The 27,199-nt window shown below is 36.9% G+C and overlaps 1 protein-coding gene across 1 annotated transcript in view; it reads left to right on the top strand.

Annotated features, from left to right (window-relative positions):
- Positions 1–27,199, top strand: part of LOC150092765 (oxysterol-binding protein-related protein 8-like) — a 159,114-nt gene that overhangs the window by 33,205 nt on the left and 98,710 nt on the right. Inside the window, exons 4-7 of the mRNA XM_090414273.1 lie at positions 4,868–5,140; positions 8,789–8,845; positions 15,421–15,472; positions 15,571–15,752. Of these exons, the coding sequence (XP_090270399.1) occupies positions 4,868–5,140; positions 8,789–8,845; positions 15,421–15,472; positions 15,571–15,752 (564 nt within the window). The remainder of the gene's footprint in view (positions 1–4,867; positions 5,141–8,788; positions 8,846–15,420; positions 15,473–15,570; positions 15,753–27,199) is intronic.

The following is a 27,199-nucleotide window of genomic DNA, read 5'->3' as shown; positions in this document are numbered from 1 at the left end:
ATTTATCTATGATTTATTTATGATTAACATACTTATTTAACATACTAATTTATTTATGATTAACATACTTATATCCTCACCATTCTCATATCTCGTGAAGGCAACTTAGTGAATTTCAATTCTATTCAAACTCGTGCCTGCCTTATTATGCCTCATGCCTGCTTACCCTCAAGAAAGATCCTACTTCACTTGCACTGATGTTTTGATAATGCTTCATCATCCTTTTAATTATTATTATTATTATTATATCCTCCATCGGCAGACTCATCATGGGCAGTTCATTTAACTGACAACATATTTATCTTACCAAATCTTAAAATTCTTAACAACATATTCTGGTAATGCTTTCCATTCACTGGCAGTTGTCCATGTAAAAAATCTACTCACACCCCTCTTCACCACACTCTTACATAACTTCCAAGAATGGCCGCTGGTTCTTACCCTCTCACCTTCTCTTTCTATAATCCTCTCTGGATTAATCCAATAAAATCCTCTCACTAACTTAAATATCTATCCACCAAACTCCACGGTCCACATTTCTTCATCTACTCTCCATAGTCAGCATTCCAAAGTCTTGATATTGTCCTAGTCACTCATCTCTGGACCCTCTCCAATGTTTCCACATAATAACATTGAAAACCAGGTGACCAAATTTAAGCACGGTAGTCCAAGGATGGCCTGATCAGTGCTTTATGCAGTGCTGCAACCACTTCCTTATCCTTGCATGTTAGAGTCCTTCTTATCATAGCAGCACCTATGATGTGTGGTCTGAAACACTTCTGTCTACTGTCAACCATCACTCCCAAATCTCGAATCTCATCTTCCTGCGATACAAGAGATATAAGGAGAGGAGTGGAGAGCAGATGCATGAAGAATATAAAACTCAGGCTAGGAGAGTGACTAGTGTGGTAAGGAAGGCAAAACTGGAATATGAGAAGAGATTGGTCCTAAGATCCAAAGAAAATCCTAAGGAATTTTTTAGCTATGTGGCCAGTAGGAAGAGAAATGATTGTGTAAGAATGGCATTGTGGGATAAAAATGGGAATAGAGTGACTGATGCAGAGGACATACTGGAGTTGTTCATTAAACACTTTATTGGAGTATTTCATCCTGGAGAAGTAAGTTTTAATACTCGAGGGATAGGGCAGGTTCAAAGTTTAGAGATGCAAGAGGAGAGTGTATTCCAAATACTTAGCACCCTGGATGTCAATAAAACCATGGGACTGGATGGTATTTCACCACGGGTTTTGAGAGCATGTGCTAAAAAACTGAGAGCTCTGTTGACTTGGCTTTTCATTGAAAGTCTGACTACAGGAAAGGTACCCAAGGAATGGAAGGAAGGTAAGATAGTGCTATTGCATAAGGGTGGTAGCAGACTGGATGTGTCTAACTAATAGGCCAGATTGTGTTTCATCAGTAGTTGTTAAGATCCTGGCAAAATTAGTGAGGGACAGGGCTGCATTTACCATTAGGTGCATGAGGCGCAAGCTGGGGGCCTCACTCTCTATGGAGGCCACATTTTAAAATCTTACTCCTCACAAAGAACAATAAAAAAAACAGCATAGTTATAGTTACAAAATAAAATACGTATTTTTAAATATTAAATTCATAATATAAAAACTAGAGGCCGCTGAAAAATTTGTGAGGCCTCCCACTTTCATTTGAAATACATTGTTCTTTCCTTAGAATATAAAACTAACAGGAACTTCTGTATTCCATAAAATTCATATATGTAAGAGTACCATTTCTTTGCTGGACATATATACACATCCAGCAAACCTGGATAATATTCTGTCCACCTGCTGAAAGAACATGGACACAAAGTGCAGTTTGACCGTCATGTCTATTAGAAGGGACAATAATCCTTCACGTTGAAATGCAAGTGCTGAACACTCGTTTTCAGTGTTGAAATGAATAAAAAAATTTAAGAAGCAACTTGCATCAAAATAAAATAAGTGACCTGTCGTTATTATGCATTGAATCAGATGTAATAGACTTGATTAATTATGATATCATTTTAGATATATTTGCTAAAACCAAAGCCAGAAAAAAAAACTTTCAGTTATTATTTTTTATTTTTTAATTTAAATTTGAACTGATATATATATATATTTTTTTTTTATTTAAATGCAAATATATGTATACCGATTTTGTGTTATTTTTAGTTTATTAAAATGAGTTATTATGGAAATGTCGACTTTTATTTTTAATAAACTAAAAAAAAAAGTGTATGAATTTGATGATTTTGGAATAGACTTGTTTTTGGGACCCCATTATGATGTTGCATCTAGGGCCTCAAAAAGTATAAATGCGGCCCTGGTGCGGGATCATATACAACATTGGGCAGATGAGGGTAATGTTATCTTAATGTTATAATGTAATCTTAACAAATCTATGTTGATGAGAATCAACGTGGATTTGTTAAGGGGTGCCCTTGCTTTAGTATTATGATTGCCTTTTATAATAAAGTGATAAGAGCAGGTGATGAGGAAAAGGCATATACTGCTATTTTTCTGGATTTCGCAAAAGCATTTGACAGGATGCAACATGATAAGCTGATATTTAAGTTGCAGCACATTTGTTTAGATGTCGGAATAGTCAACTGGATTCAGGTATCACAATAAGTGGAGTCCCACAGGACTCAGTACAGGGATCTGTATTGTTTAAACTTTATATCAATGACACTGTCAATGGATTGCAGAGGGATATTCAGTTGTTTGCAGATGATGTGAAGCTGGGAAGGGTTATTAGTAATAGTGCAGATGCGGCAGCTCTGCAAGAGGATTTGAATAAACTAGACCGATGGGCAAATGAATTGGGATATCGGTTTGATGCAGCAAAATGTAAAATCTTGAAGTTTTGGATACATCAGTGGGATTGGAGGAGCTGTACTGGAGGAAGAATGAGAGACAAGAGATCTGGGGGTCATGATTGATAGAAACCTGAACTTCAGGGAACATATTTCAAAGGTGGTGAAGGTAACCCAGATGATTGCTGCAATATTGAGAAGGACGCTGATCTGCAAAGATAAGAGTTATCGTTCCATTGTATAAGACCCTGATCAGACCACTCTTAGACTGTTGTTCTCAAATTTGGTCCCCAGGATATGAAGGGGGTAAATTAACTGTTGAAAGGGTGTAGAGGCAAAGATGGGTTCAGGACTGCAAAATGTTAGTTATGAGGATCAGCTGAGGGAATGTAGATGCAGAGTTTGGTAGATAGAAGGAGAGGTGAGAATTTTAAACTGTTGAGAAGTGGTTACAGGGTTGACACTGGGGAGTTCTTTCGCTTGATTGAACAGCGGGAAGGAGTGATGACAAGGCCATACCTGGAAGTTACAAAAGTAAACTGTGAACAAGAGGGTGAGGAGTGGTTTCTTTGCATGGAGGGTGGTTGAACCGTGAAATGCATTGCCTGATAGAGTAGTGAGAGGAAGAACAGTCAATGAATTCATGGTGTGGTATGATAGACTTTGTGTTTCCTATGTAGGACCTCCCATGATGAGTCTTTTGACTCCATCATCCTGAATGATAATAATAATAATAATAATATGTAGAATGCTTAAAGATATTGGCAAGCATCCATGCCTCATCACCATCATTATCATCAAATTCCTGATGTGTGCCCTCATGGGTGTACGGGACATTATGATAGTACAACATGAAAAAGTTATATCATTGCTAACTTCCAATCGACAATTTTCATCCAAATTAATGTTATCTGTCAAGATTCAAAAATTATCAGATCTTATATTTCTGTCTTGTAAGGCACTTTTTATTGTATCAATCCACCTAAATCTTGGTCTTCCTCTGGGTTTTTTCCTGCCACTGTGGCAGAGAATACTTATCTTGTGCTAATCTTTCCTCTTCCATTCTGTTTAAGTGATCATGCTGCTGGAGACTAGTTCTTCTAACACATTCCATAACAAGGGCTAGTTCTTTCCTAATATCCTTATTCTTAACTGCTTTCACCGCTATTGATGCCATCTGTTCACTCCTGCTAATCTTTCTCAACTCTCTCATAGCTGTGGTCTGCACAAGGTTTGGTCAAGTGCTTGTAGTGGGGGGGGATGCATGTATGTACTATTTATGGAGTGAGAAAAACTTTTCTATATATAAAATCAAAAATTTTCTTATACAGTTTCCAATTTAGATTTTAGTGTAATACTCCTGAATTGAGCTTCCATTTTCTTATCCAAACAGTTCAATAAGTATCATTCTTTACTCTTCTCTATAGAGACTGTACGAACTGTAGAAATTGGTCTATTTGTAATTCACTTCCTTCTCTTTAGTTGTAGCTTGATTTATCATGGTCAAAGTACCATTTCTTCACTTCAGATTCATCTTATCATAATATGAATTTTTTTCTCTCAGCAATGTCCTCATCAGATACCTTTTTCTTAGGTATTTATCCATCTCAGTGTTTTCAGTATACCTGTTAACATGCCAGTGTTAGTATGTTGATACATTATCTTTGAAATATTAGTAATTCTAATGTGTTAGATATTAATGTGATAACGTGTGTTTAAGCCTTCTTGACTAAGTAGATGTGTGCTTGCTCTCCAGTCAACAGGCTGTGGGTTTGAATTCCATTGTGAGAATGAATGTTTGGTAATGTCTTCAGCAGGTAATGAATTTCATTACTTACTGTTTCAATTAGTTCATTATTGGAGATCTGAACTGACTTGAAGATGCCATGTTTGTTCTCTGCAGCCAAGTCCCCAGATTATCTAACCTTTCTCCCAGCCATGGTGCTAAAGCACTATAGATTTACAACCTTTTGTAGGTAGGAATCAGATTTTAAAAAATAAAATAAATCTTAATATATTTGTATTTGAAATGGTTCTTGTTTTTCTTGTGATATATAGGGTCCTAAAGGCGAAACAATAGGAGCTTTAGTTCAGCCTCTTCCAGTTGCTTATCTGATCTTCCGTGCTCCTTCAGAAGCTGCTGGAAAATGTTGGATGGATGCTCTGGAACTTGCTCTTCGTTGTTCCTCACTTTTGATGCGCACAATGAGTGGACATGAAGGGAGAGTTGTTCTTCAACCTGAAGCACCTCAAGAGGCAGTGACATTTAGACAGCAGACAACTCAGTGGAATGAGAGTGACTTAGAAAAACATTTCAAAGATCATGGTAAACATTAATTCTTTTCCTCTCTATTATATTACACTGGACTTTTTTTCAGATGCATTTAGGAATTTTTTTAATGTAAAAATAATATACTTGTCTAATAATTATTTTGATAATTTGTTACAGTTTTCATCTTGTCATTACTACTGAGGAGTTGTTGTTTTTTTTCCCTTCTGATTTATTGTGTTTGCTTTGTTGAGGAATTGATTTTTTACTTCTGATTTATTGAGTTTGCTTTAAAAATTTGAGTTCTGCTTTATGTCTGTCTCTCAAATATGATAATATCTGAAAACTTGAAGAAAGTGGACTTTCAGATAATAGCGATTTCGATGAATTGGCTCCTTACTCAAACAGGATTTTCCTACGGAACATAACTACTTATGACACACACATCCCTTTTGTTATTATTATTACACCCTCCATGGTGTTGGCAGACATTGTGGGAGGTTCATTCAACTGACAATTTATATATCATATTAAATCTTGAAATCCTTAGCACTCCTTTGCATTAACAACATATTTTAGTAATGTGTTCTGTTCATTGACAATTCTCCATGTAAAAAATCTGCTCCTCACACCCCTATTCACCACACTCTTACATAACTTCCAGGGATAGCTCCTGGTTCTTCTTCTCCTCTCACCTTCTACTCTTTTTATAATTCCCTCTAGATTAATTTATAAAATCCTCTTAGTAACTTAAATGTCTCTATCATATCACTTCTTTTCCTCTATCATATCACTTCTTATTCACCTCTTATTTCCTCTTATTCACCAAATTCTGCAATCCACATTTCTTCAGCATTCCAGAGTCCTGATATTATCTTAGTCACTCACTCTGGACCCTCTCCAGTGATTCCACATCACATTGAAAAACCATGTGACCAGATCTAAGCACAATAGTCCAAGTGTGGTTTGACCAGTGCTTTATACAGTGGCACAACCACCTCCTTATCCCTAAATATTAGAGTACTTCTTATCATAGTGCCACTAATGGGCAGTTTTTGTAATGCTTGCAACATTCCCTCTAAATTTCAGACTATTCATTGAAGTTTAGAGAGCATATTGCATCACTTCCCAAATCTCGAATCTCATCTACTTATCATCATCAAAGTTTACTCAGCTCCTCTAAGGATCCCCTTCCTCTCCTTGCCTACCCAGGGATATTCCAAATTCAATGCACCTATAACTTCCTGTAAATCCTGCCGTGGGCATGGATGTTTGTGATTGTACTAGTGGTTTGTGAAAATACTAGTGGTCAGCGGTAGATGGCATTGGTGTAGATGATGAAGATAGTTGTGGTTGGTGGAGACGGAGAGTTGTAGAGTAGGTGCCCTCCCTCGATGAGTCTTTGGACTCCCTGGAGGTGTTATGTAATAATAATAATAATAATAACTTATGCTACACAGGGATGTATAAATGGATGTATAATCCCATTAAGAAAAGAATACTCATTAAATTCCTTAGTTATGGAAAATCAGGCCTTTCTGATCATGTACTCAGTGTGTCACAGAATTGACTGGAAATATGTCCAGTCCTTATATTGCAAAACTTGGTATGAAAGAAATTCGAAGATATCTTCGAATTTCTTTCATATCATTTCAGACTGTAAGCCAGTCTGAAATGATATTAATCCATCAATCTTACAGGCTTCTTCGAATTCTTCTCCCAAAGGTTTGGAAGGCCCATCAGCATTCCATATAGGATCTAAGAATAGGCAATAGAAGAACAGACCTGCAAAAAAAAAAAAAAAAAGGCAGAATAGAAACATAGATCAGTATGTAACTGGTGATTGATGAACAATAAACAGAACATAAAAACAACAGGACTGTAAGAGAATAAAATCCTCGCCTACAGCAATTGATGTAATTCTACTTAAGTATTTAATCATTCTTTTTTTTATTATTATTTAAATGTTTTCTCTTTTTTGTTTCCCTTTTCGTAAGTCAGGCTAGGTCAGTTCTTGACCAGAGCAGAAATGCTGCAGCTTGCTATAGCATATCTTGATGTAGCTTGTGTTGGCCAGTATGTGTGTAAACATGCACAACATTCTGAACAATTAGAAATATTTTAAAATAATATCAGTCTCCTCTATAACTGCATAACAGTTGTCAGCTTTGTTAGTCCTTACTGTTTTGTCTACTAGTTTACTAGTTTCTATATTTACACCTGAAGAAATCCTGCGCAATTAGGATGAAATGTTGTGTTGTCAATTAAAATAAATGTTGTCATCTTATTCCAGTGTTCTGCCTTATAAACTCTTAAATATATATATATATATATATATATATATATACGTAGGCTGTTCAATAAGTAATAAGACTATATTTATACAGAAAACAGATTACCTTTAACCGTCATCATTTACATGGTCTTTTTCGAAGTAACTACCATGAGACGCGATGCATTTGTCCCAACATTGCATCCACTTCTTAGACACATGTGAGAGTCCGTTTTTTGAGAGTTCTTTCAAAACCGCCTCCACAGCTTTTACACATGCTTTGTTGCTTTCGAAATGGCGTCCTCTTAGTGGTTTCTTGAGCTGAGGAAACAGCCAGAAATCACATGGTGCGAGATCAGGACTGTATGGAGGGTGTGGTAGGATATCTGTATTGTTCTTCTGCAGAACGCCCACTACACAACCAGCAATATGTGGCTTTGCATTATCATGGTGCAATAAGAAGCCATTCTTCAGCAATGGATGCTTCCTTTTGACGTGCTTGATAATAATCGCTGCTGTGTTGATCATTGTCTCTGTGATGGACGTTGAAGGTCTTCCCTCACATTCAAGATCTTCCACATTTTGCCTTCCTTCCTTAAAAGTTTTATGCCAGCGAAAAACACTTGCCCTTGACATTGCTTCATCGTGGAAAGCTTCGTGTATCATGTTAAAAGTGTCCGATGCCGATTTTTTCAAATGCACACAAAATTTAATCGCATAACGCTGTTCCAAGGACACTTCCATTTCAAAGACTAGTCGCGCCTTGTAAGCGCGCTGATGAGCACTTGCGTTTAGTCATGTGACACTCTGGCACATCAGCTTGTATACGCCATCTATCAACCTCTTTTGTTAATACAGACAGCAACATTTCTTTATTCCACAGAAATTAATATTGTGATGAGTGGTTTCGCCACAGTAAAATTAGTCTTATTACTTATTGAACAGCCCACGTGTGTATATATATATATATATATATATATATATATATATATAGAGAGAGAGAGAGAGAGAGAGATAAAATAACAGTCATGAATGCAAAATAACCTGTTTCTCAATCCTCTACTCATATCTCCTGCAGCTTACAGAGATTATGTCTTGTTTTATCACCATCTTACCCATTTTATGAAAAGTTTCTTCAACTTTAATCAGTTAACAGCATAAACCATTTACTAACTTATGTCTTAATTATGTGCTCCTCTGTAAAAATATAGTATTTTATTTTCTTTAATTTTTTGTGATATTATTCGATATTTATTCTTATCTTATTTTATTTACTTATCTAAACTTTACTTACTTAACTCCAAGTTGTGTAATCTTGTTGCTTGAAATTGACTACCTTTAATCCTTTTAATCTATCAATTTAATCTCCCCCCCCCTCAAGGTCGTGACTATTCTACTTCACATGTTCGTATTTTAGAATTTAGGAATTGCCTCTGGCTGGAGCCAATTCCTTTGTCTAAATGGCTGGCTCTTTCTCACTCTAATCTCTGAAAATGTATTTGTATTTACGACTGTGCCATCAGAGATCATATAGAGGAATTGTATATCCCAATACACACAAGTAATGCGCCCAGCACAACACGGAAATATCTCTAAAATTTATCTCTAAGTCAAGCAACGTTTAAATCTACTATTCGTCAGTCGTGTCTGCTTAAACTCTTAAGGTCACACAGGTTCTGTCTTTTTATGAGAAGTGCATTGGTCAGGCAAAATCAGGCAAATTATTTGACGCACAAAACAATTTATTCATGCTAAATCAAAGTACATAAAAAAAAGTTTACACTACACATACTAAATTAATCCAACCCAAATTCACTGATCAAAATTGACATGGAAAAAAAACAAAAAATTCACGTGTCTGGTTCTCCACTAGATTACTTAACATTTCTCACTTAAACTCAATAACTAATGCAATTAATTATGCTGACAGATAATTCAGACACGGGAGCAGACTTGCACATACTTTACATTAATTTAACTCAGAATATATATGATATTAAGCTTAACAGAACTTTCACATACTATTCTCTCTTCGTTATATAACATTATCTAATTCCTTAACTCTGCATACTACTTCACAATTATTTTCAACAAATCGGCTTTCCGTCCTTACTACTGTTCTTTATGCTAACAAACACAGATAACATTACCCAGATGAGGGTAATGCTATCTGTGAGAGTCAACATGGATTTCTGAAGGGGTGCTTTTGTTTCAGTAATATGCCAGCCTTTTATAATAAAGTTACAAGAACATTAGATGAGGGAAAGGCATATACTGCCATTTTCTTAGACTCAGCCAAGGCATTTGACAGGGTGCCACATGATAAGCTGATATTTAAGTTGCAGCACATGGGTCTTGATGTCAGATTGGTCAACTGGAGTCAGGATTGGCTGTCCAATAGGTATCTGAGAGTTGTGTATGGTGGAGCAATATCAAAGAAGGCAGAAGGCTAAGAGTGGGGTTCCACAGGGCACAGTACTGGGACCTATATTGTTTAACCTTTATATCAATGACATTGTCCGTGGATTGCAAGGGGATATTCAGTTATTTGCGGATAATGGAAGCTTGGAATGGTTATTAGTAATAGTGCAAATGTGGTAGCCCTGCAAGAGGATTTGAATAAGCTAGATAGATGGGCAAATGAACGGGATGTCAGTTTAATGCAGCAAAATGTAAGGTCTTGAGGTTTGGGACACATTGATGGGACGCCGCATACTCTATGGGAGGAGTTAAACTGGAGGAAGTAGGGGAGACAAGAAATCTGGGGGTTGATGATTGATAGAAACATGAAATTTAGGGGACATATTGCAAAGGTAGTGAAGGTAACACAGAGGATTGCTGCAATAATGAAAAGGACACTGACCTGCAGAGATAAAGGGGTTATCATTCCGTTGTATGAGACTCTGCTCAGACCACACTTGGACTATTGTTCTCAGATCTGCTCCCCAGGATTTGAAGGGGATAAATTAACTGTGGAAAGGGTACAAAGGCGGATAACAAAGATGGTTTCAGGACTGTACAATGAGTGTTATAAGGATCGGTTGAGGGAATGTGGACTGCAGAGTTTGGTGGATAGAAGGAGGAGAGGTGATATGATTGAGACTTTTAAACTGTTGAGAGGTGGTTACAGGGTTGACACTGGGGAGCTCTTTGGCTTGGTTGAACAGCGGGAAGGAGTGATGACAAGGGGCCATCCCTGGAAGTTACAAAAGGAAACTGCGAGAAAGAGGGTGAGGAGTGGTTTCTTTGCATGGAGGGTGGTTGAACCATGGAATGCATTGCCTGATTGAGAGCGAGAACAGTCAATGCGTTTAAGGAGTGGTATGATAGACTTTGTGTTTCCTAGGAGGAATCTCCTTCGATGAGTCTTGATAGACTTGTGTTTCTTAGAAAGTACCTCTCACGATGAGTCTTTTGACTCCATGGAGGCCTGAATAATAATAATAAAAAATAAAAAAAAATTTCAGCAATCTTTGCCATTAATTTCACATCTAGGAAAGTCCTATACTAAAGTCTTACTTGTTTACTTTGTCATCCAGTTCATTGCACAAGATCCTAGAGATCGTTGACACCTTCTTCTACTTTCCAGTAAAATTCACGCATGGGTACTTTTTACGATATCGATGATACTTCACACGTGGAGATCGTCAAGGAATTTGGCGGTGAGACTCTGGAGTAGATCGGCTCTGCTATTACGAGTCTCCCATCATCACCATTAATCATCGAGCTTCAGCTGGCAAGTCGTGGATCCCTGTCCTTGGAACAGCAGGACACACTGGAAACTTCTTGTAGCTATAGCAGGAAAGGAAAACCGGAACTGGAAGGCCTAGCCTCCGAAAGGCTCACGCCAACAAAAACCTAGCACCGACAGTCTAGCCTCGAATGTCTCGCATCCAAAAGCCTCTTTTCCTTCAATTCGTCCCCCTTTCATTTTCTTCTCCCAACCTTGGAACTTACAGATTTAATCGCCCATATTTTCTTGAAGGGGTCTTCTCAGCCACCCGACCATCGCTGAGTCAAGTCGGGAAACCCCGTATTTCGCTGACCTTCGCAAGTTGTGATCACTTCATGTCTTACATGCTAATCCCATCTGAGTTAATTCTTTGTCTGTACAATTTTCTTATTACAATTTATTCTAACAATTTTTTTCAGGTTTATTACAGCAAAATTGAGTTAAGTATTGATCAAATTATGAATATATTAAATTAATTTTTATTTCCCAAGTAAAATCGGCATAGAAGAAATTTTATTCTAAAATCCTTCTATACAAGAGTTTAACCTCCTCTGTCTGTCCACAAGGCTCTGCAATTTATATTTCCACAGCTTTTCTTCATATATAACTTAACTAAAGAGTGGAGGAAGTTACACATAATGATTTTTGGTGCCAAAAGACAAGTTCTTTTTTAAAGCATTTAGTGATATTAACTCATTCCCTTTTGCATTATTGTATTTATGAGTGTTTGTTTGTTTAATTGTAAGGGATTCTGTGCTTAATTGTGTGTTTTTCAAAGCTTTTATTTCTGTTTTATTCTATGCTGTACACATCATGACATTGATGCATACAATGGCAGGTGATTTCAACATACATGATTTTGTTGGCTGCAGCATGTGTGAAATATATGCACTTGTGAAATATATATCACAAGACATTCCACCTCCTCTTTCAGCTCATCTATCTCCCTCTGCAGGTCAGTCACTCTTAATCTAAATTCACTCTCCCAAATAAAACCATCTCCTAAACTTTCACAGTCGCTCACGCCTTCCGCACTATCAACTATTATTTTCTCATTCATATATATATATTTTTTTCATTTCTCCTATCACACAACTTGTCTTCCTACTGAGAGGCAAAGCTTGTTGATTGAAATAACAATGGATATTTTATTACTTTTTTGCCGGCCTGGATGGCTGAGTGGTTAGCGTATCCGCTCTCCAGCCAAAAGGCTGATTGTTCGAATCCCGCCGTGGGCATGGATGTTTGTGATTGTCTGTAAAAGCACTAGTGGTGGTAGTTGGCGTTAGATGGCGTTGGTGTTAGCTGATGAAGGTTGGTGCAGTAGTGAGACAATGAGCTGTAGAATTGATGCTCTCCCCTCGATGAGTCTTTGGACTCTCTGGAGGTGTGATATAATAATAATAATAAATTATTATAGGACATAACAACAAGCAACTGAACTAGTGGCCTCACTCTATCATCCTTTCTGCTGTCTGATTTATACTTTATGAAAGGATATGAGGTTATCATCTTTCCTTATTACTTTTCCAAACTTTACATTATCCAATGATAGTTAAATTAGTATTATTATTATTACACCCTCCATGGAGTCAGCAGACTGATTGTGGAAGGTTCATTCAACTGATATGGGATATTTTTTGGAAGGATAATTTAAATATTTAAAACTCTTTCGATATTCTTAATTTTATTGTGTCCAATAATTTATCTTTCCCTAACTTTTCAATTGCTTTAAGAATATTATTAACCTTATCTGTTAGCATTCCAATCATTCACAACTCTGTATGCAAAAAACCTGTTTCTCACTTCCCTGCTCACACCCTCCTTATACAGCTTCCAGGGATGTCCTCTGGTTCCCCCCCCCCCCCCGACCTTTTGTCCGAGCAGAGAATGTTCCTTTTTCAAGTTGAAATTGATTAAAACCTACTTAAGAACAAGTATGTCACAAAATAGGCTTGTTAGTTTGGCGTTAATAACTATTGAAAATGATATATGTGCAGAATTAAACGTTACGACCATTATATCTAATTTTGTGAACATGAAATCAAAAACCTTAAAATTTTAACCAAAAAAATTTCACGTATATTTATGTAATTTAATTTATTTTCTGTTATTCTTTGAAGATTTTTTTTTTGAATACTTGTATTAACTGTTCTAATTATTTCTGAATTATTTTCTTATTTTCTCATCTATCTTGAGTTTCTTTTATTTTCCTAAAAGATAGTTTCACTTATAAAAATTATTAAAAGCTTTTTACAAGTTACTAAGAATTTAGTAACTTGTAAAATGCAAAAATTTTTTAAACTTCAGTTCAAATAAATTTTAACTTGAATTAAAATTCATTTTAATTTTGTTAGCGATTCAGGTCGGTGAGAAGGCTATAATCCCTGTATCATTATATTCAATGATTAAAGTGAAGTGGATTTATCAAAATTTGCTTTAAATTTTGAGAATTTTTTGAATATTCGGGTTTTTAACGATTATCCTACCTAGTCAACACTCCCTTGTTCGTTACATTTAGCGAACCAATGTGTGGCTATTCTGTCAAAATTTATTTAAGAAATTTCAAATAATTTAAATTTTTATTATCGTAAAAGAACCACACATACCCGGATAGTTACAGGGGCGCTTAGATAGAAATTGCATGTGGGCAGCAAAGACCCTAGCGAAGGCACTGGATATGTATTCCTGACTGCATGCCTGCTGAGTGTTTTTTACCACTGTGTTATCACTGCTTGTTTCATTTAACTATTTTTCGAAGTAATTACTCCATACTTCAAGGATATCTTTTTCTCCTGTTTTCATGTCACCTTTATCATCTCTAATTCCTTTTACAGCACTCTTTCTTCTCCATTTCAGAGCTTCTTCAACAACCTCCAGAATATTTTGCCATCTTCTTGATATTTATTTTCTATGTTCTTGCCAAAGTCCTCCCGTGACTTTTGTTTAGCTAGTTTTACACAGTGTTTAGCTTTCTTACATTTGTCTCTGTATTCTCTAAGAGCACAAGCTGACTTATTTGTCTGGAATTTTTGATATGCTTTCTTCTTTTCCTTCACTACCTCTTTTACTTCCTGTGTCCACCATGGAGTTCTGATTTTTCTATCCTTGCAGACAACCTCACCACATGCCTCTCTGGCTGAATCGATCAGGATTTTCTTCAAGGCTTGCCACTGAATCTCCAAGGTTTGGTTCCTGTTCTCAAACTCCTTCATTTTTTCTTCAATAATCTTTGTGTATTTTAGTCTGCAGTTCATATCTAAGGACTGCTCAACTTTTATTCGCTTTAAAACTTTCTTATATGTTATTCTTTCGAATATGAAATTCAATTTTATCCTGCTCAAGCCTAAATAGTAATCACTTCCAATTTCAAATCCTCTGTACACTCTCTGGTGTCCTGCACCATGGAGAAAACATCACTATCAACAATAACATAGTCAGTGAGACTTTTCTTATTCCTTGCCTCTTCTCTCCATGTTAATTTGTGCACATTTTTATGTTGAAACATGGTGTTAGTAATAACCAGTCCATGTCCTGAGCAGAAATCCAACAGATATTTGCCATTATTATTAGCTTTGCTCTTTTCTCCAAATTTTCCCAAAATATTTTTGTATGTCTGACAATCACTTCCTACTCTGCTATTTAGATCCCCAACAAGGACCAACTTTTCCTTTTTCATTGTGTCAGTTGCTTTCTCTAGTGCCTCAAAAAATTCTTCCACTTCTACTTTAGTAGAGCCTTCTCTGGAGCCATAGGCACAAACAAGTCTCATTGTCGAGTTCCCCATTCTGATATTTGCCCACATCACTCTACTTGAGATTGCCTGCTATTCAAGAAGATTAGCCTCATATTCAGTGTTGAATACTGTGGCTACTCCTTCTTTTCCTTGATTGTCATTGCCTGAATATAACCAGTCAATTTGCCATAATTATTCTTTTATTTGCTTACCATATAGTGGAAGAATTCTCTGGAATTAACTTTGGCCTGATCAGCTAATCTCCTCTCCTACTGCACCTTTTCTTTCTTGATCATGAATCTGATCACCACCAACTGTCTTATACCTCCTCCATAGCATTTTCTTTTCTAACACAGCTTACTTGATTTCATGGTTTATCTCTTTCACTCCTTCTCTATTTACGCACTTAATCCTTGGGATGCAGTTATACATTGCTTGTATACCTTATGAATTCCATGCACTTCGACATCTTTTCTGCACAGCTCATCTACCCAATGTATTGATGCTAGTTGACTACAGAGCTTCTGTAATCACCCACCCACCCACCCACCTTATATGATTATAAATGAATATTTACTGTTAAGCTTTCTGAAAATTCTAGGCATATCATTTATATATTCATTCCCATCATCTAGCATATCTTCACTTCATGTGTTTGTTGTTAAAAAAATAGTAGTTTTATTAAAGATTTCTAAATTAGTGTGAAGCATTAATTTTAGCTTTATAATTGGTTATTTATTATTTAATATAGATTTAGGGGATGAAACACATACAGATGATAACAGAGAAATTAATGAAGGTCATCTTGATCAAGATGGAATACACAGCATTAAGTCTTCAGATTCTGAATCTGAAACCCAGCGTGCAGAAGAGCAGAATGAAACACCAATTGAAACACCTTATGTTGAAGATGGTACAGAAGAGTTTGGAATTGTATGTATTTTTTTTTCATCATATATATCTTAAAATCAATTATCTTTATTAAATTGGGCCATGTTTGATGGTTTATATTCTTGTAATCTGTAAAATAATTTTTCAATGCCTTTTTCTCTAAAAATACAATCAATTAGCTGTCCATGATTTAATCCTTGAGGTAACATTTTTTTTAATAATTTTTTCAAGGCTTAGTTCTATTATGTATGAGACTTTTTCGTATGAATGAGATATCAGTATTACTTTCAAGCCTCCATGAAGTCTGAAGACTCGTCTTGGGAGGTCAAACACTCACAGGCCACACTAACTATCATACTTTGCTTTGAAGCCATTCAGCCATTTAGAGCACTCACTACCCACTCTGGCAATGCATTCTACTTATTCACCATCCTCCATGAAATAGTCTTATTTTCACTTCCTTAGCTACATTACCTTTGTACAGTCTCCAGAGATGACCTCCAGTTCTCCCTATGCCAGCAGTGTTTTCCAGAACTCCAGGGTTCCATGAGAATCATCCAGGGGGTCCATGGGATTAATTTGAATTCATAAATATAAATAGGTTGTTTTTGATGCATCAAATAATTTAAAAAGTATCATTTTTGAATTGAGGTGTGAGGCATCTGCTGACCATTCTCAGAAGCACAAAAGTGTAATACCTAATTGAGTGGTTTGTCCATTCCTATGTCAGCCAATTGTAAATGCAAACGTGAAACATCAAATTAAGTGATTTAGTGCTGAGTGTTAAGTGATATAAACAAAACATATAGTGATAAGTGAAGTGCAATGACAGAAGCAGTGGATAATGGGAATACAATTTGCATCACAAGGTCTAAATATTGCTCTCTACATATTTGTTTCTTTAAAGCAGTTACTGTAGGTTAGCTAAACTTGACAGTGTATTCTTATAATTGCAGCGAGATTGTAAAATCTTTATTCCTTTTTTTTTCATTTAAAAGAGAGGTCTTTAATAAGGTAAGGTCTTCATTCATGTTAATTTATTTATCAAATAATAGATTTTGATCAATGATAATTAAAAACTAATGAAAGAATTTTAATTAATAGATATGCTCTTCACTATAGGACTTTGGTTAAAAACTGAAAAACTTAAAGCTGAACAAACCAAAGAAAACCATGAAAATTCTTCAGCAACATTTGCAATTGATTTACAATCTATTTAAAATAAAGAGCCAATAGGCTTCATTTCGGCAATGTAAAACTTTATTTAAATTAAGGGGATATTAAATCCCACATTGTTTTAAAACTGAATAAGAAACTCAAAGATCGGAATCAAAGGGTTTTACATTATGGAAAATACTAAGACTAGCGATCAGAACTTTCTCCACCTTTGCTACGAGTTGCCCTAGTTTGTACTACGCTGAAATGAAGCCTATTAGCTCTTTATTTTAAATAATTTATGGGTGCACCTTTTTGACAACTCGTATAGCAGAGTATATAAGTTCTGTTCGCTATACCCTTAGCATTATACTTTGGTCTAGCTACTCACTGATGAGATCTCAATAGAGATCAAAACCGGTCTGATTAGTGACCTCCCACCATAATGTATAACATCATACATCTCCTAGGAGATGGGTTTTACATTATGGAAAATGCTAAGAATAGCTATCAGAACTTTCCCCACCTTTGCTACGAGTTGCCCTAGTTTGTACTACATATTTGAACTACGTGCTTTAGCTTACGCTAGTAGTCGCCGATACGTTTATAGTTACTATATTCGGCATGAAACTCTTTGATTCCGATCTTTGAGTTTCTTATTCGGTTTTAAAACAATGTGGGATTTAATATCCCCTTAATTTAAATAATGATTTACAATCTACTTCTGGAACCTCGACATGCCAAGCAGCCATTTTGGAAACACTTGAAAGGCCTCTTAAAACAGGATTTACTTGCAATTTCCTTGAAATTTACTTTATATAAATCCTGTAAAATTAAAGACATATGGAGAGTATCCACCCACATTTGATAGGCAAAAATATTGAATATTTTAAGTGTAAATATGAAGAGCTGAAAAGCAAGAAAAAAATATTTTTTTGAAATTTATGTTAAGCGATAATGAAAAATTACTTGAGGCTTTTTACCTCAGTAGTTATCATATTGCTAAAAAAGGGGAAGCATATATAATTGGAGAAAACTTCATAAAAACCTTACACCAAAGATCTAATTACCTGTAAGATTGTCAAGAAATATGCCAAAGAAATTGATAGTGTACCTCTCTCTGATACAACAGTTGCTGGACACATTAGAGATATGGCACTTTATTATTATTATTATTCTGAGACCCTGTGGAGTCAAAGACTCATCTAGGAGGTCCTACTGTCACACACAGCTCATCATACCATGCCTTAAACACACTCAAATTCTCTGCTGACAACACCCTCTCAGGCAAGGCATTCCAATCATTCACAACTCTGCATGCAAAAAACCTGCTTCTCACTCCCCTGCTCATACCCTCCTTATACAGCTTCCAGGGATATCCTCTGGTTCTCCCCTGATCTCCCACCATTTATTGTAAAACCTCTCCAACAATGATCCTATAACAACCTCTTACTAACTTGTAGGTCTCTATCATATCACCCTTTTCCTCCTATCGACTAGACTCTGTAAATTGCATCTTCTCAACCTTTCCTCATATTCGCCATTCCAGAGATCACAAAATAACTTAGTAAGTCATCTCGGACCCTTTCCAACATCTCTTCATCCTTTTAAAACCAAGTGACCAAATCTGTTCACAGAAGTCCATGTATGGCCTAATTAAAGCCGTATACAATGGAACAAGAATCTCCTTACTTCTACAAGTTGGTGTCCTCTGCATCATTTCCAGAATGTTTTGTCTTGGCTTCACAATTTTTGAAATGTGTCCCCTAAATTTCAGATCCTTATCGACTATCACCGAAAGATCTCTTATTTCTACCACCTCCACAATATATCCCACCAAGCATAAATTGTACACCCCATCTTTATTTCCCAAATTTTAAAGTCTTACATTTTGCAATATTGAATTTGCATCCCCATTTTCATGCCTATTCACTCAATTTATTTAAGTCTTCTTGTAATGTCACAGCATCTTCCTTACTCTTCATAGTTCGTCCCAAATTTGCATCATCTGCAAACAACTGAATATCCCATCCAAACTTTTGCCAATATCATTAACATACAGGTTAAACAGCAGTGGCCCTAACATAGACCTCTGAGCTGCACCACTTGTGACTTTCCTCTTCCTGGATATTGCTCCTCCATGCACAACTTGCTGATAACTATCAAATAGCCAGTCTCCGATCCAATGCACTAATCTAATATCCAACCCCATCCACTCTAGTTTGATTATCAACTTATCATACGGTAATTGATCAAAACCTTTGCGAAAAAGTATACTACTGGGTATCCCTCTCCTCTGTCCTAGCTGTCACCTTATTATAATAAGTAAGTAGATTACTAAAACATGACCTCCCTTTAGCAAATCCATGCTGCCCATCAAAGGTAATACCATTGTTGTCAATCCACTTCTGGATCCTAATTCTCACCAGCTTCTCCAACAATTTAACCACAACATCTGACACACAGATAGGCCTATAATTTGATGCCCTAGTTCTATCACCTCCGTTATGAAGCAACACAATCTTTCCCTCCTTCCACTCCTTTAGAACTCGACCCAGTGTAAGACTCATATTAAAAATATATGTGAAGGCAGATGTCAACTCCCTGGCACATTCCTTCAGAATACGTTTTGATATATTATCAAGTCCCATAGCCTTATTAACATAAAGTTTTCTCAATTCCCCATATACCTCTTGCTTACCTACAGCCAATCTCTCCTCCCCATCATCAACTGCTCTCAATCTCTCTATGAAGTCACATTCACAAGAATGAAAGACCTTAATGAACTGCTGGTTAAGTATCTCCACTCTATCTTCCGCAGCAGTTGTCATTATGCCATTTTCTCCAATCATCTTCCCATAATCTTTTTTTTTTGCTGGCTACATATTGAAAGAACTCCCTACGATTCCTTTTGGCTTCATTAGTTAACTGCTGCTCACACTTCACTTTTGCTACCCTTACCAACCAAGTCATCCTCCCCCTTGCCTGGTTTTTATAATCCTCATGGAATTGGTTATTACCACTTCTCTTATGCTGCCTCCATAATGTCCTGTCCTTTTTCTGTGTATCACATATGTAATCTCTTCATTCATCCATTTCACACTTACTTTGTTTAACCTTCTGATCTTTGGAATACATTTAGGCATTGCTTCTACTAGATAGTTCTTTAATATCCCCAAAGCTGCATTGATCTCTTTTCCAGCTAACTCCTTTCCATGCTTTACCTGGAAGCTGTCTCCTGAGCTCTTCATAATCTCCAGCCTTGTAGTTCCACATATACTCACACTGTTGCTCACACTGCTGCCAACCACCCAGGTAATCACTTCATGGTCACTATCACCAACTGGAGGGTGATTTGAAGCCTCATTTATAATTACATCCTCTAATGAGATAATCAATCCAAAACCCTCAGTCCTCATTTGCCCTCTGCTACATGCTGTCTGAGGTAGTTGTCCCTCAAGAAACTCATTTTCTTTACTTCCAGTTGCTATCTCATGATTCCAGTCTATATTGCCATAATTAAAATCACCTATAATGATCACTCTTTTCTTATTTGCTTGGCTAATTTGATTATACATTTCATAGTCACTACCATCCACATTACCTAATTTATAACATTATCCAACCAAGTATTTCATTCCATTCACCTCTATCTCACAACATACTGCCTCAAAACCACTGGCATTATTTTCCTCTTGCATCTATATTTTGTATGGACATAACTCTTTCCTTATTATCAATAGTATTGCCCCCTCCCTTTTTACCCTTTCTATCCTCATGAAACACATCATACCCTTCCATCTCTATTCCTGTTAGGATGTTATCCTCATCTATCCATTTCTCACTTATTATTATTTCATGACACCTCCAGGGAGTCCAATGACTCAAGGAAGGGCACCCACTCCAAAACTCACTCAATCCACCAATTTCTACTAACTGCAACGCCATCTACTGCTGACCACTGCCACTAGTATTTCTACAGACAATCACAAACATCCATGCTCATGGCAGGATTCGAACCCACATCCTTTTGGCTGGAGAACAGATAAGCTAACCACTCATCCAACTGGTATTCCAACAGTTTTTGGGTGAGCAGACTCAATTAATGGAACCATTTCATTTGCTTTGTTTTTTCTAGCATTTGTATACAAAAACAGCAGCTTATTCCTGGACACCACTTATTTGATGTGACTTCTCCATGCTTAACTTAAGCATTTATTTTTCTCCTTATTCATCTTCGAACTTCTTCAGATCTAACTATTTTCCCTTGATTTCAGGTCATCCCCTTCCTTTTTGTCTACACATGCATTCACATCCTCTTGGAGCTTCTACTTTTCTCACGCTTTGTTCCTCTGTCCACTCTGAGCCTCCCTGTTTCTCCGTCTGTCTTGCACACCTGTTCTCTCGTTCTTTATACTCATTGTGATGTACTCTATATTCTCTATACTTTATTGTGAGGATGAATTAATATCTAATTTAAAATCTTCTTCACATGGTTTCATAATGCAATTAGATGATTCTTTGGATGTTGCTGGTTTGGCTGTTTTGATTGTTCTGGTATGCTATAGTTTTAATTTAACTGTCCAAGAGGATATTCATATGTACAAGCCTCTTAAAAGGTAGAGCTGCTGATTAAAACATTTTTGATGACAGAAATATATATTAACCATCTTTCCTCATTACCTTCTGCTGTTGGAAATTTGGATAAAGCTGTTATTGATATTTCTGGCCAGCTTTCAAGATGTTGAGTGTATTATCTGAAGGATCTGACTTTGCCACTGCTCCAAAAACTGTTCCAATTATGGATATTTCTTTCTTTCAATAGATACAGTTCTATGTAATATTCCTTCAGACATGGCTAACATTAGTTTTGAAATGGCAGAAATTCTCTGCAAGTCTAAGACTCTGTCTTCTAATCTGTTACAAACCAAAACTCTGCATGTCTAAGATTCTGTCTTCTAATCTGGACAAAGTATTGCTTTCTTTTAAAAAAGAATAACAGTTTTGTGATGAGAAAGGCCAATAAAGGGAAAGCAATAGTGGTTCAAAATAAAGAATACTACAGAAAACTTACCTTAGTGGTACTCGTTCACTTTCTGATAATCCAACCTCCAGTCAATTTTTTATATAGACTAAATAAAAGTTAAGAGAGGGAATTAGAGAGAGGTATGGGAGAAGAGGGGAGAATGGAAACAGTAGGAGAGACAGAATGAGAGAGAGGTATGGGAGTGCTAGAAGAGGAGAGAATGGAAACAGTAGGAGAGATGGAATGAGAGAGAGAGGCATGGGAGTGCCAGAAGAGGAGAGAATGGAAAGAGTAGGAGAGGTAGAATGAGAGAGAGGTAAGGGAGTGCTAGAAGAGGAGAAAATGGAAATAGTAGGATACAAGGAATGAGAGAGAGGTATGGGAATGCTAGAAGAGATATGAGAATGAAAGAAGAAGAGAGAATGGAAACAATAGGAGAGAGGGAATGGTAAGAGGTATAATGTATGGGGACTCAACGATCCATGGTGTTCAAGATAGGATGTGTGAGGAGTGTTTGCCAGGAGGAACGATAGAAAGTGTGACCATGGCAATTAAGAGAGGTGAAAGGGTGGATGAGATGATTGTCATGGTAGGAACAAATTACTTGAGTGGTAATGTAAATTGGGCAGTGAGAGATATGAGATTTTTGCTTGAGGCTGTACAATAGAAGACAGAGAGAGGAAAGATAGTGTGCATGTTGCCTAGGTATGATAATGATGAGCGGAGCAGAAGAGCGGTAATATTCAATGACATAATAGCAAGAGACTGCTTACATTTGAATGAGGAAGGACGTAGGCATCTGGAGAGATTGCTGTTCTGAACGAGTCAGTGTGTCCCAGGGAGGATGGTAGCAAGGGTGGCCTGTTGTGGGAATGAGTACTTGGGAAAAGGGGGACAACATCAGGTAACACCGAGCCCAGTGGAGTCTAAAGGGGATAATGCTGGGTATACAAACAACAGCATTTATATGCTTTATACTAATGCCAGGAGTATCCAGAATAAGGGAGAGGAATTGGCGACGCAGATAGCATCAGCCTGACCAAAAATTATTGGGATCACTGAGACGTGGTTGACAGAAGAGGATATAATAACAGGAATAGAAGTCGCTGGGTACAGCATTTTTCAGCAGGATAGGAAGAGAAAACGTGGTGGTGGAATACTGCTTATGATAAGTGACAACCTATGTCCTCTGAGAGTGGAGGCTTTGGAAAGCAGTGACTCTAATGATTTTGAAAGCATATGATGTGAGGTAGAGGTAGGCAAGACAGGATATTTAGTGGGGTGTTGCTACACACCCAGGACCACAGAAAGTGGGGAACAGGAGATGTTTAGACAGTTTAGTTTGGCAAGTGCAAGAAGAATGATTGTTATGGGAGATTTTAACTACAGTAGTATAAAGTGGGGAGAAGAAGATGCATGTAGCAATAAGGGAATGGAATTTCTAGAATTCTTGAGGGACAAATGTCTTAGGCAACATGTATAGAGGGAACAAGAGGTTCAAGAGTTTTAGATTTGGTTATAGCATCAGAAGAGTTGATAATAACTGAGATGATATCTCTCCCACCAGTTGGAGAGAGTGACCTTATAGTTTTGACTTGGAAAATGAATAGACATGCAGGAGTATCAAAAATGGGAACGTATGTGGAATTATAAGGCAGGTGATTATAATAGTCTAAGACATCAAATTGGAGAAGTTTCATGGAGGGAGGAATTGGAAGGCCGGGATATCATTAGTGCATGGGAAATTGCGAAAGAATATTTGTTGGCAGCAATGGTAAGTTGTATTCCACGAGTGAAGAATAGGACACAATTTGGAGTAAAGTAGATGACAAACAATATTAAGCAGGAATTGCATGCGAAAAAGAGGCTATGGAAGACAGGTGAAGAGAAGATGCATGAAGAATATAAGACACATGCCAGAAGAGTGACTAGTATGGTAGGGAAAGTGAATCAGGAATATGAGAGGAGATTGGTCCTAAGACCAAAGAAAATCCCAGGGAATTTTTTAGCTATGTGGCCAGTAGGAGGAGAAATGACTGTGGAAGAATGATATTGCGGGATAAGAATGGGAATAGAGTGACTGATGCAGAGGACATAGTGGAATTGTTCAATGAACACTTTATTGGAGTATTTCATCCTGGAGGAGTCAGTTTTAATATTAGAGGGATAGGGCAGGTTCGAGGTTTAGAGGTACAGGAGGAGAGTGTGTTTCAAATACTGAGTACACTGGATGTCAGTAAAGCTGTGGGACTGGGTGGTATTTCACCACGAGTTTTGAGAGAATGTGCTAGGGAACTGACAGTGCCTTTGACCTGGCTTTTCAATGAAAGTCTGGCAATGGGAAAGGTGCCCATGGAATGGAAGGAAGGTAAAAATAGTGCCATTGCATACGGGTGGTAGCAGATTGGAAGTGTCTAATTATTGGCCAGTTTGCATGTCATCAGTAGTTGTTAAGATCTTGGAGAAAATATTGAGGGACCGTATACAGCATTGGGCAGATGAGGGTGGTGTTATCTGTGAGAGTCAACATGAATTTGTGAAGTGGCGCTCTTGTTTTAGCAATATGCTAGCCTTTTATAATAAAGTTACAACAGCATTAGATGAGGGAAAGGCATATACTGCAATTTTCTTAGCCTTTATTATGTTATGGTTTAACTGCCATTGTTTAACCTTTATATCAGTGAATTGCAAGGGGATATTAAGTTGTTTGCTTGTGATTCCATAAGTACTATTACTAATAATCCTTTCCATGCTGGGAAGGATTATTAATAATAGTGCAGATGTGGTAGCCCTACAAGAGGATTTGAATAAGCTAGATAGATGGGCAAATGAATGGGATTTCAGTTTAATGCAGCAAAATGTAAGGTCTTGAGGTTTGGGAAACATCAATGGGACACTGCTTACTCTATGGGAGGAGTTATACTGGAGGAAGTAGGGGAGACAAGAGATCTGGGGTTGATGATTGATAGAAAAATGAAATTTAGGGGACATATTACAAAGGTGGTGAAGGTAACAGAGGATTGCTACAATAATGGGAAGGACGCTGACCTGCAGAGATAAAACAGTTATCATTCCGTTGTATAAGACCCTGATCAGACACCACACGTGGACTATTGTTCTCAGATTTGGTCCCCAGATTTTGAAGGGGATAAATTAACTGTGGAAAGGGTACAAAGGCAGATAACAAAGATGATTTCAGGTCTGTACAATGATAGTTATGAGGATCGGCTGAGGGAATGTGGACTGCAGAGTTTGGTGGATAGAGGGAGGAGAGTTGACATGATTAAGACTTTTAAACTGTTGAGAGGTGGTTACAGGGTTGACACTGGGGAGTTCTCTAGCTTGGTTGAACAGCGGGAAGGAGTGGTGACAAGAGGCCATACCTGGAAGTTACGAAAGGATACTGTGAGCAAGAGGGTGAGGAGTGGTTTCTTTGCATGGAGGGTGGTTGAACCATGGAATGCATTGCCTGATGGAGTGGTGAGAGCGAGAACGGTCAATGAGTTTAAGGAGTGGTATGATAGACTTTGTGTTCCTCGGGGGGAGGGAGACCTCCCCTCAATGAGTCTTGATTGACTTTGGGTTTCTTAGGTAGGACCTCCCATGATGAGTCTTTTTTTTGACTCCACAGAGGCCTGAATAATAATAATAATAATAAATAAAAGCATTGATGAAGTTTCCAGTTTGGATGACGAATCTGATAAAGATCAAAACCCACCATTGGTCACCCACCTGTAGTCTCCCCAAATTCACAAACAGAATGTTCATTGTCAACTGTCATTGACTGCATCAGTATTAATTATGCTACAAAGTTGCTGATCATCTCTCTCTTTCTAGTTTACTATCCTTCACAAGCATGTATCTACATCTTTTATTAAAAACGGTCTAAGATTTAAAAGAAAAAATTTTAGGACTTCATCTTAGTCTGAATGGCTTCTCAGTTAGTTCTGATATTGTGCCTCTTCATAAATTTTCCATTATATGAAACATTAGAATTATTCTTACAAGACCCTCTTTTTTTTTTCCTACCATACTAAATTACTTTATGGAAGACTGTGAAACAGTAACATCCAAGCTAGATCCTCAGTGTCATACAGATATGTGGATGATATCTATACAGTTTGGCAAGGTTCTTTATTTGAACTTCAGAACTTTCTTACTAAGATCTGATATTCCTTTTTGGATACAGTTTGCTCTAGAAATAGAAAATTATCAGTGTATTTCTTTCCTATCCTTCTTTTTTCTTAGTCATCAAATAGGAGTCTTCAGTTTTCTGTTTTTAGAAAGAAAATCCACACCAGACAATATATTTATGCTCTCACACCACCACCACCATCCTCTTCAAAAATTGGACACTATTAAAGTTATACACTTAGCTTGCTCTCTTTGATCTACAGAGACATTACTGACACAGGAAATAGTTTCGCTACCTTTCTGTCTTCCTGTGTTGTTTGTTAAAAAAAACATTAAGAGTTATAGACAGTTTTTCTCACTACTCTCAGAAAGATGTCAATGATATTCCAATCGCATACTGGTGTATCCAGATGCATCTCCAAATTATTAAGTCCATTGGTATCCAAGTAGCATTTCAACTGGTCAGCAAACTTGTCAGCCTTTCTAAGGCATGCAGAGGACAAACTTTAACCTACCCTGGCATTTATCAAATTCCTTTCACCTGGTACTTCAACCAAACCAGCAGATCGGCACCTGTTCATTGGGAGGAACGTCTTAGCAATATCAAATACCACATGAACTAGAGAAATTGGAGCCATCACTACCAAATGTAGCATTCTTTATAAGTCTAGTTTTATATAATGATAATGACCATTTTCACATGCAACAGTTATATATAGAGAGCTTCTTGACACAGCTCACTCTAGCTAATTTTATTTTATTTATTTTATATATATATATATATATATATATTCTTTTAATTTTTTATTGATGGTGTCATTTATATATGGTTGGAAATTTTCCAATGTAAGGCTTCCATAATATTTTCTTAATCTTAGTAGAAACAATTAATACACATAAGATATAAAATCAGTGAAGATTTGAATTAGGATTATTTATTGTATGATTGCTGAAGTAGCTAAAGCTATGCATGATAAGATTGTTGAAGGAACTGATACTCTAAATGCCAGTGGTTGAAAGTTTTATTTTTAGTTGTGAATGAGGAGGATTTTTGTTACTGCATGATATACTTGTTACGAGGGTGGTCTGAAAAGTTCTCGGCCTCGACCATAGATGGCAACACTATCAGAACAATTTTTTTTTCGAAGTTGGTACATCTGTCATAAGCATCCAT

The sequence above is a fragment of the Typopeltis vanoorti genome, chromosome 25, assembly GCF_054136105.1.
Source record: "Typopeltis vanoorti isolate ZY-2024b chromosome 25, IOZ_Tvanoo_1.0, whole genome shotgun sequence".
NCBI lineage: Eukaryota > Metazoa > Arthropoda > Arachnida > Uropygi > Thelyphonidae > Typopeltis > Typopeltis vanoorti.
Note: the sequence above shows the minus strand (reverse complement) of the source record. Positions and strands in the feature narration are given on the sequence as shown.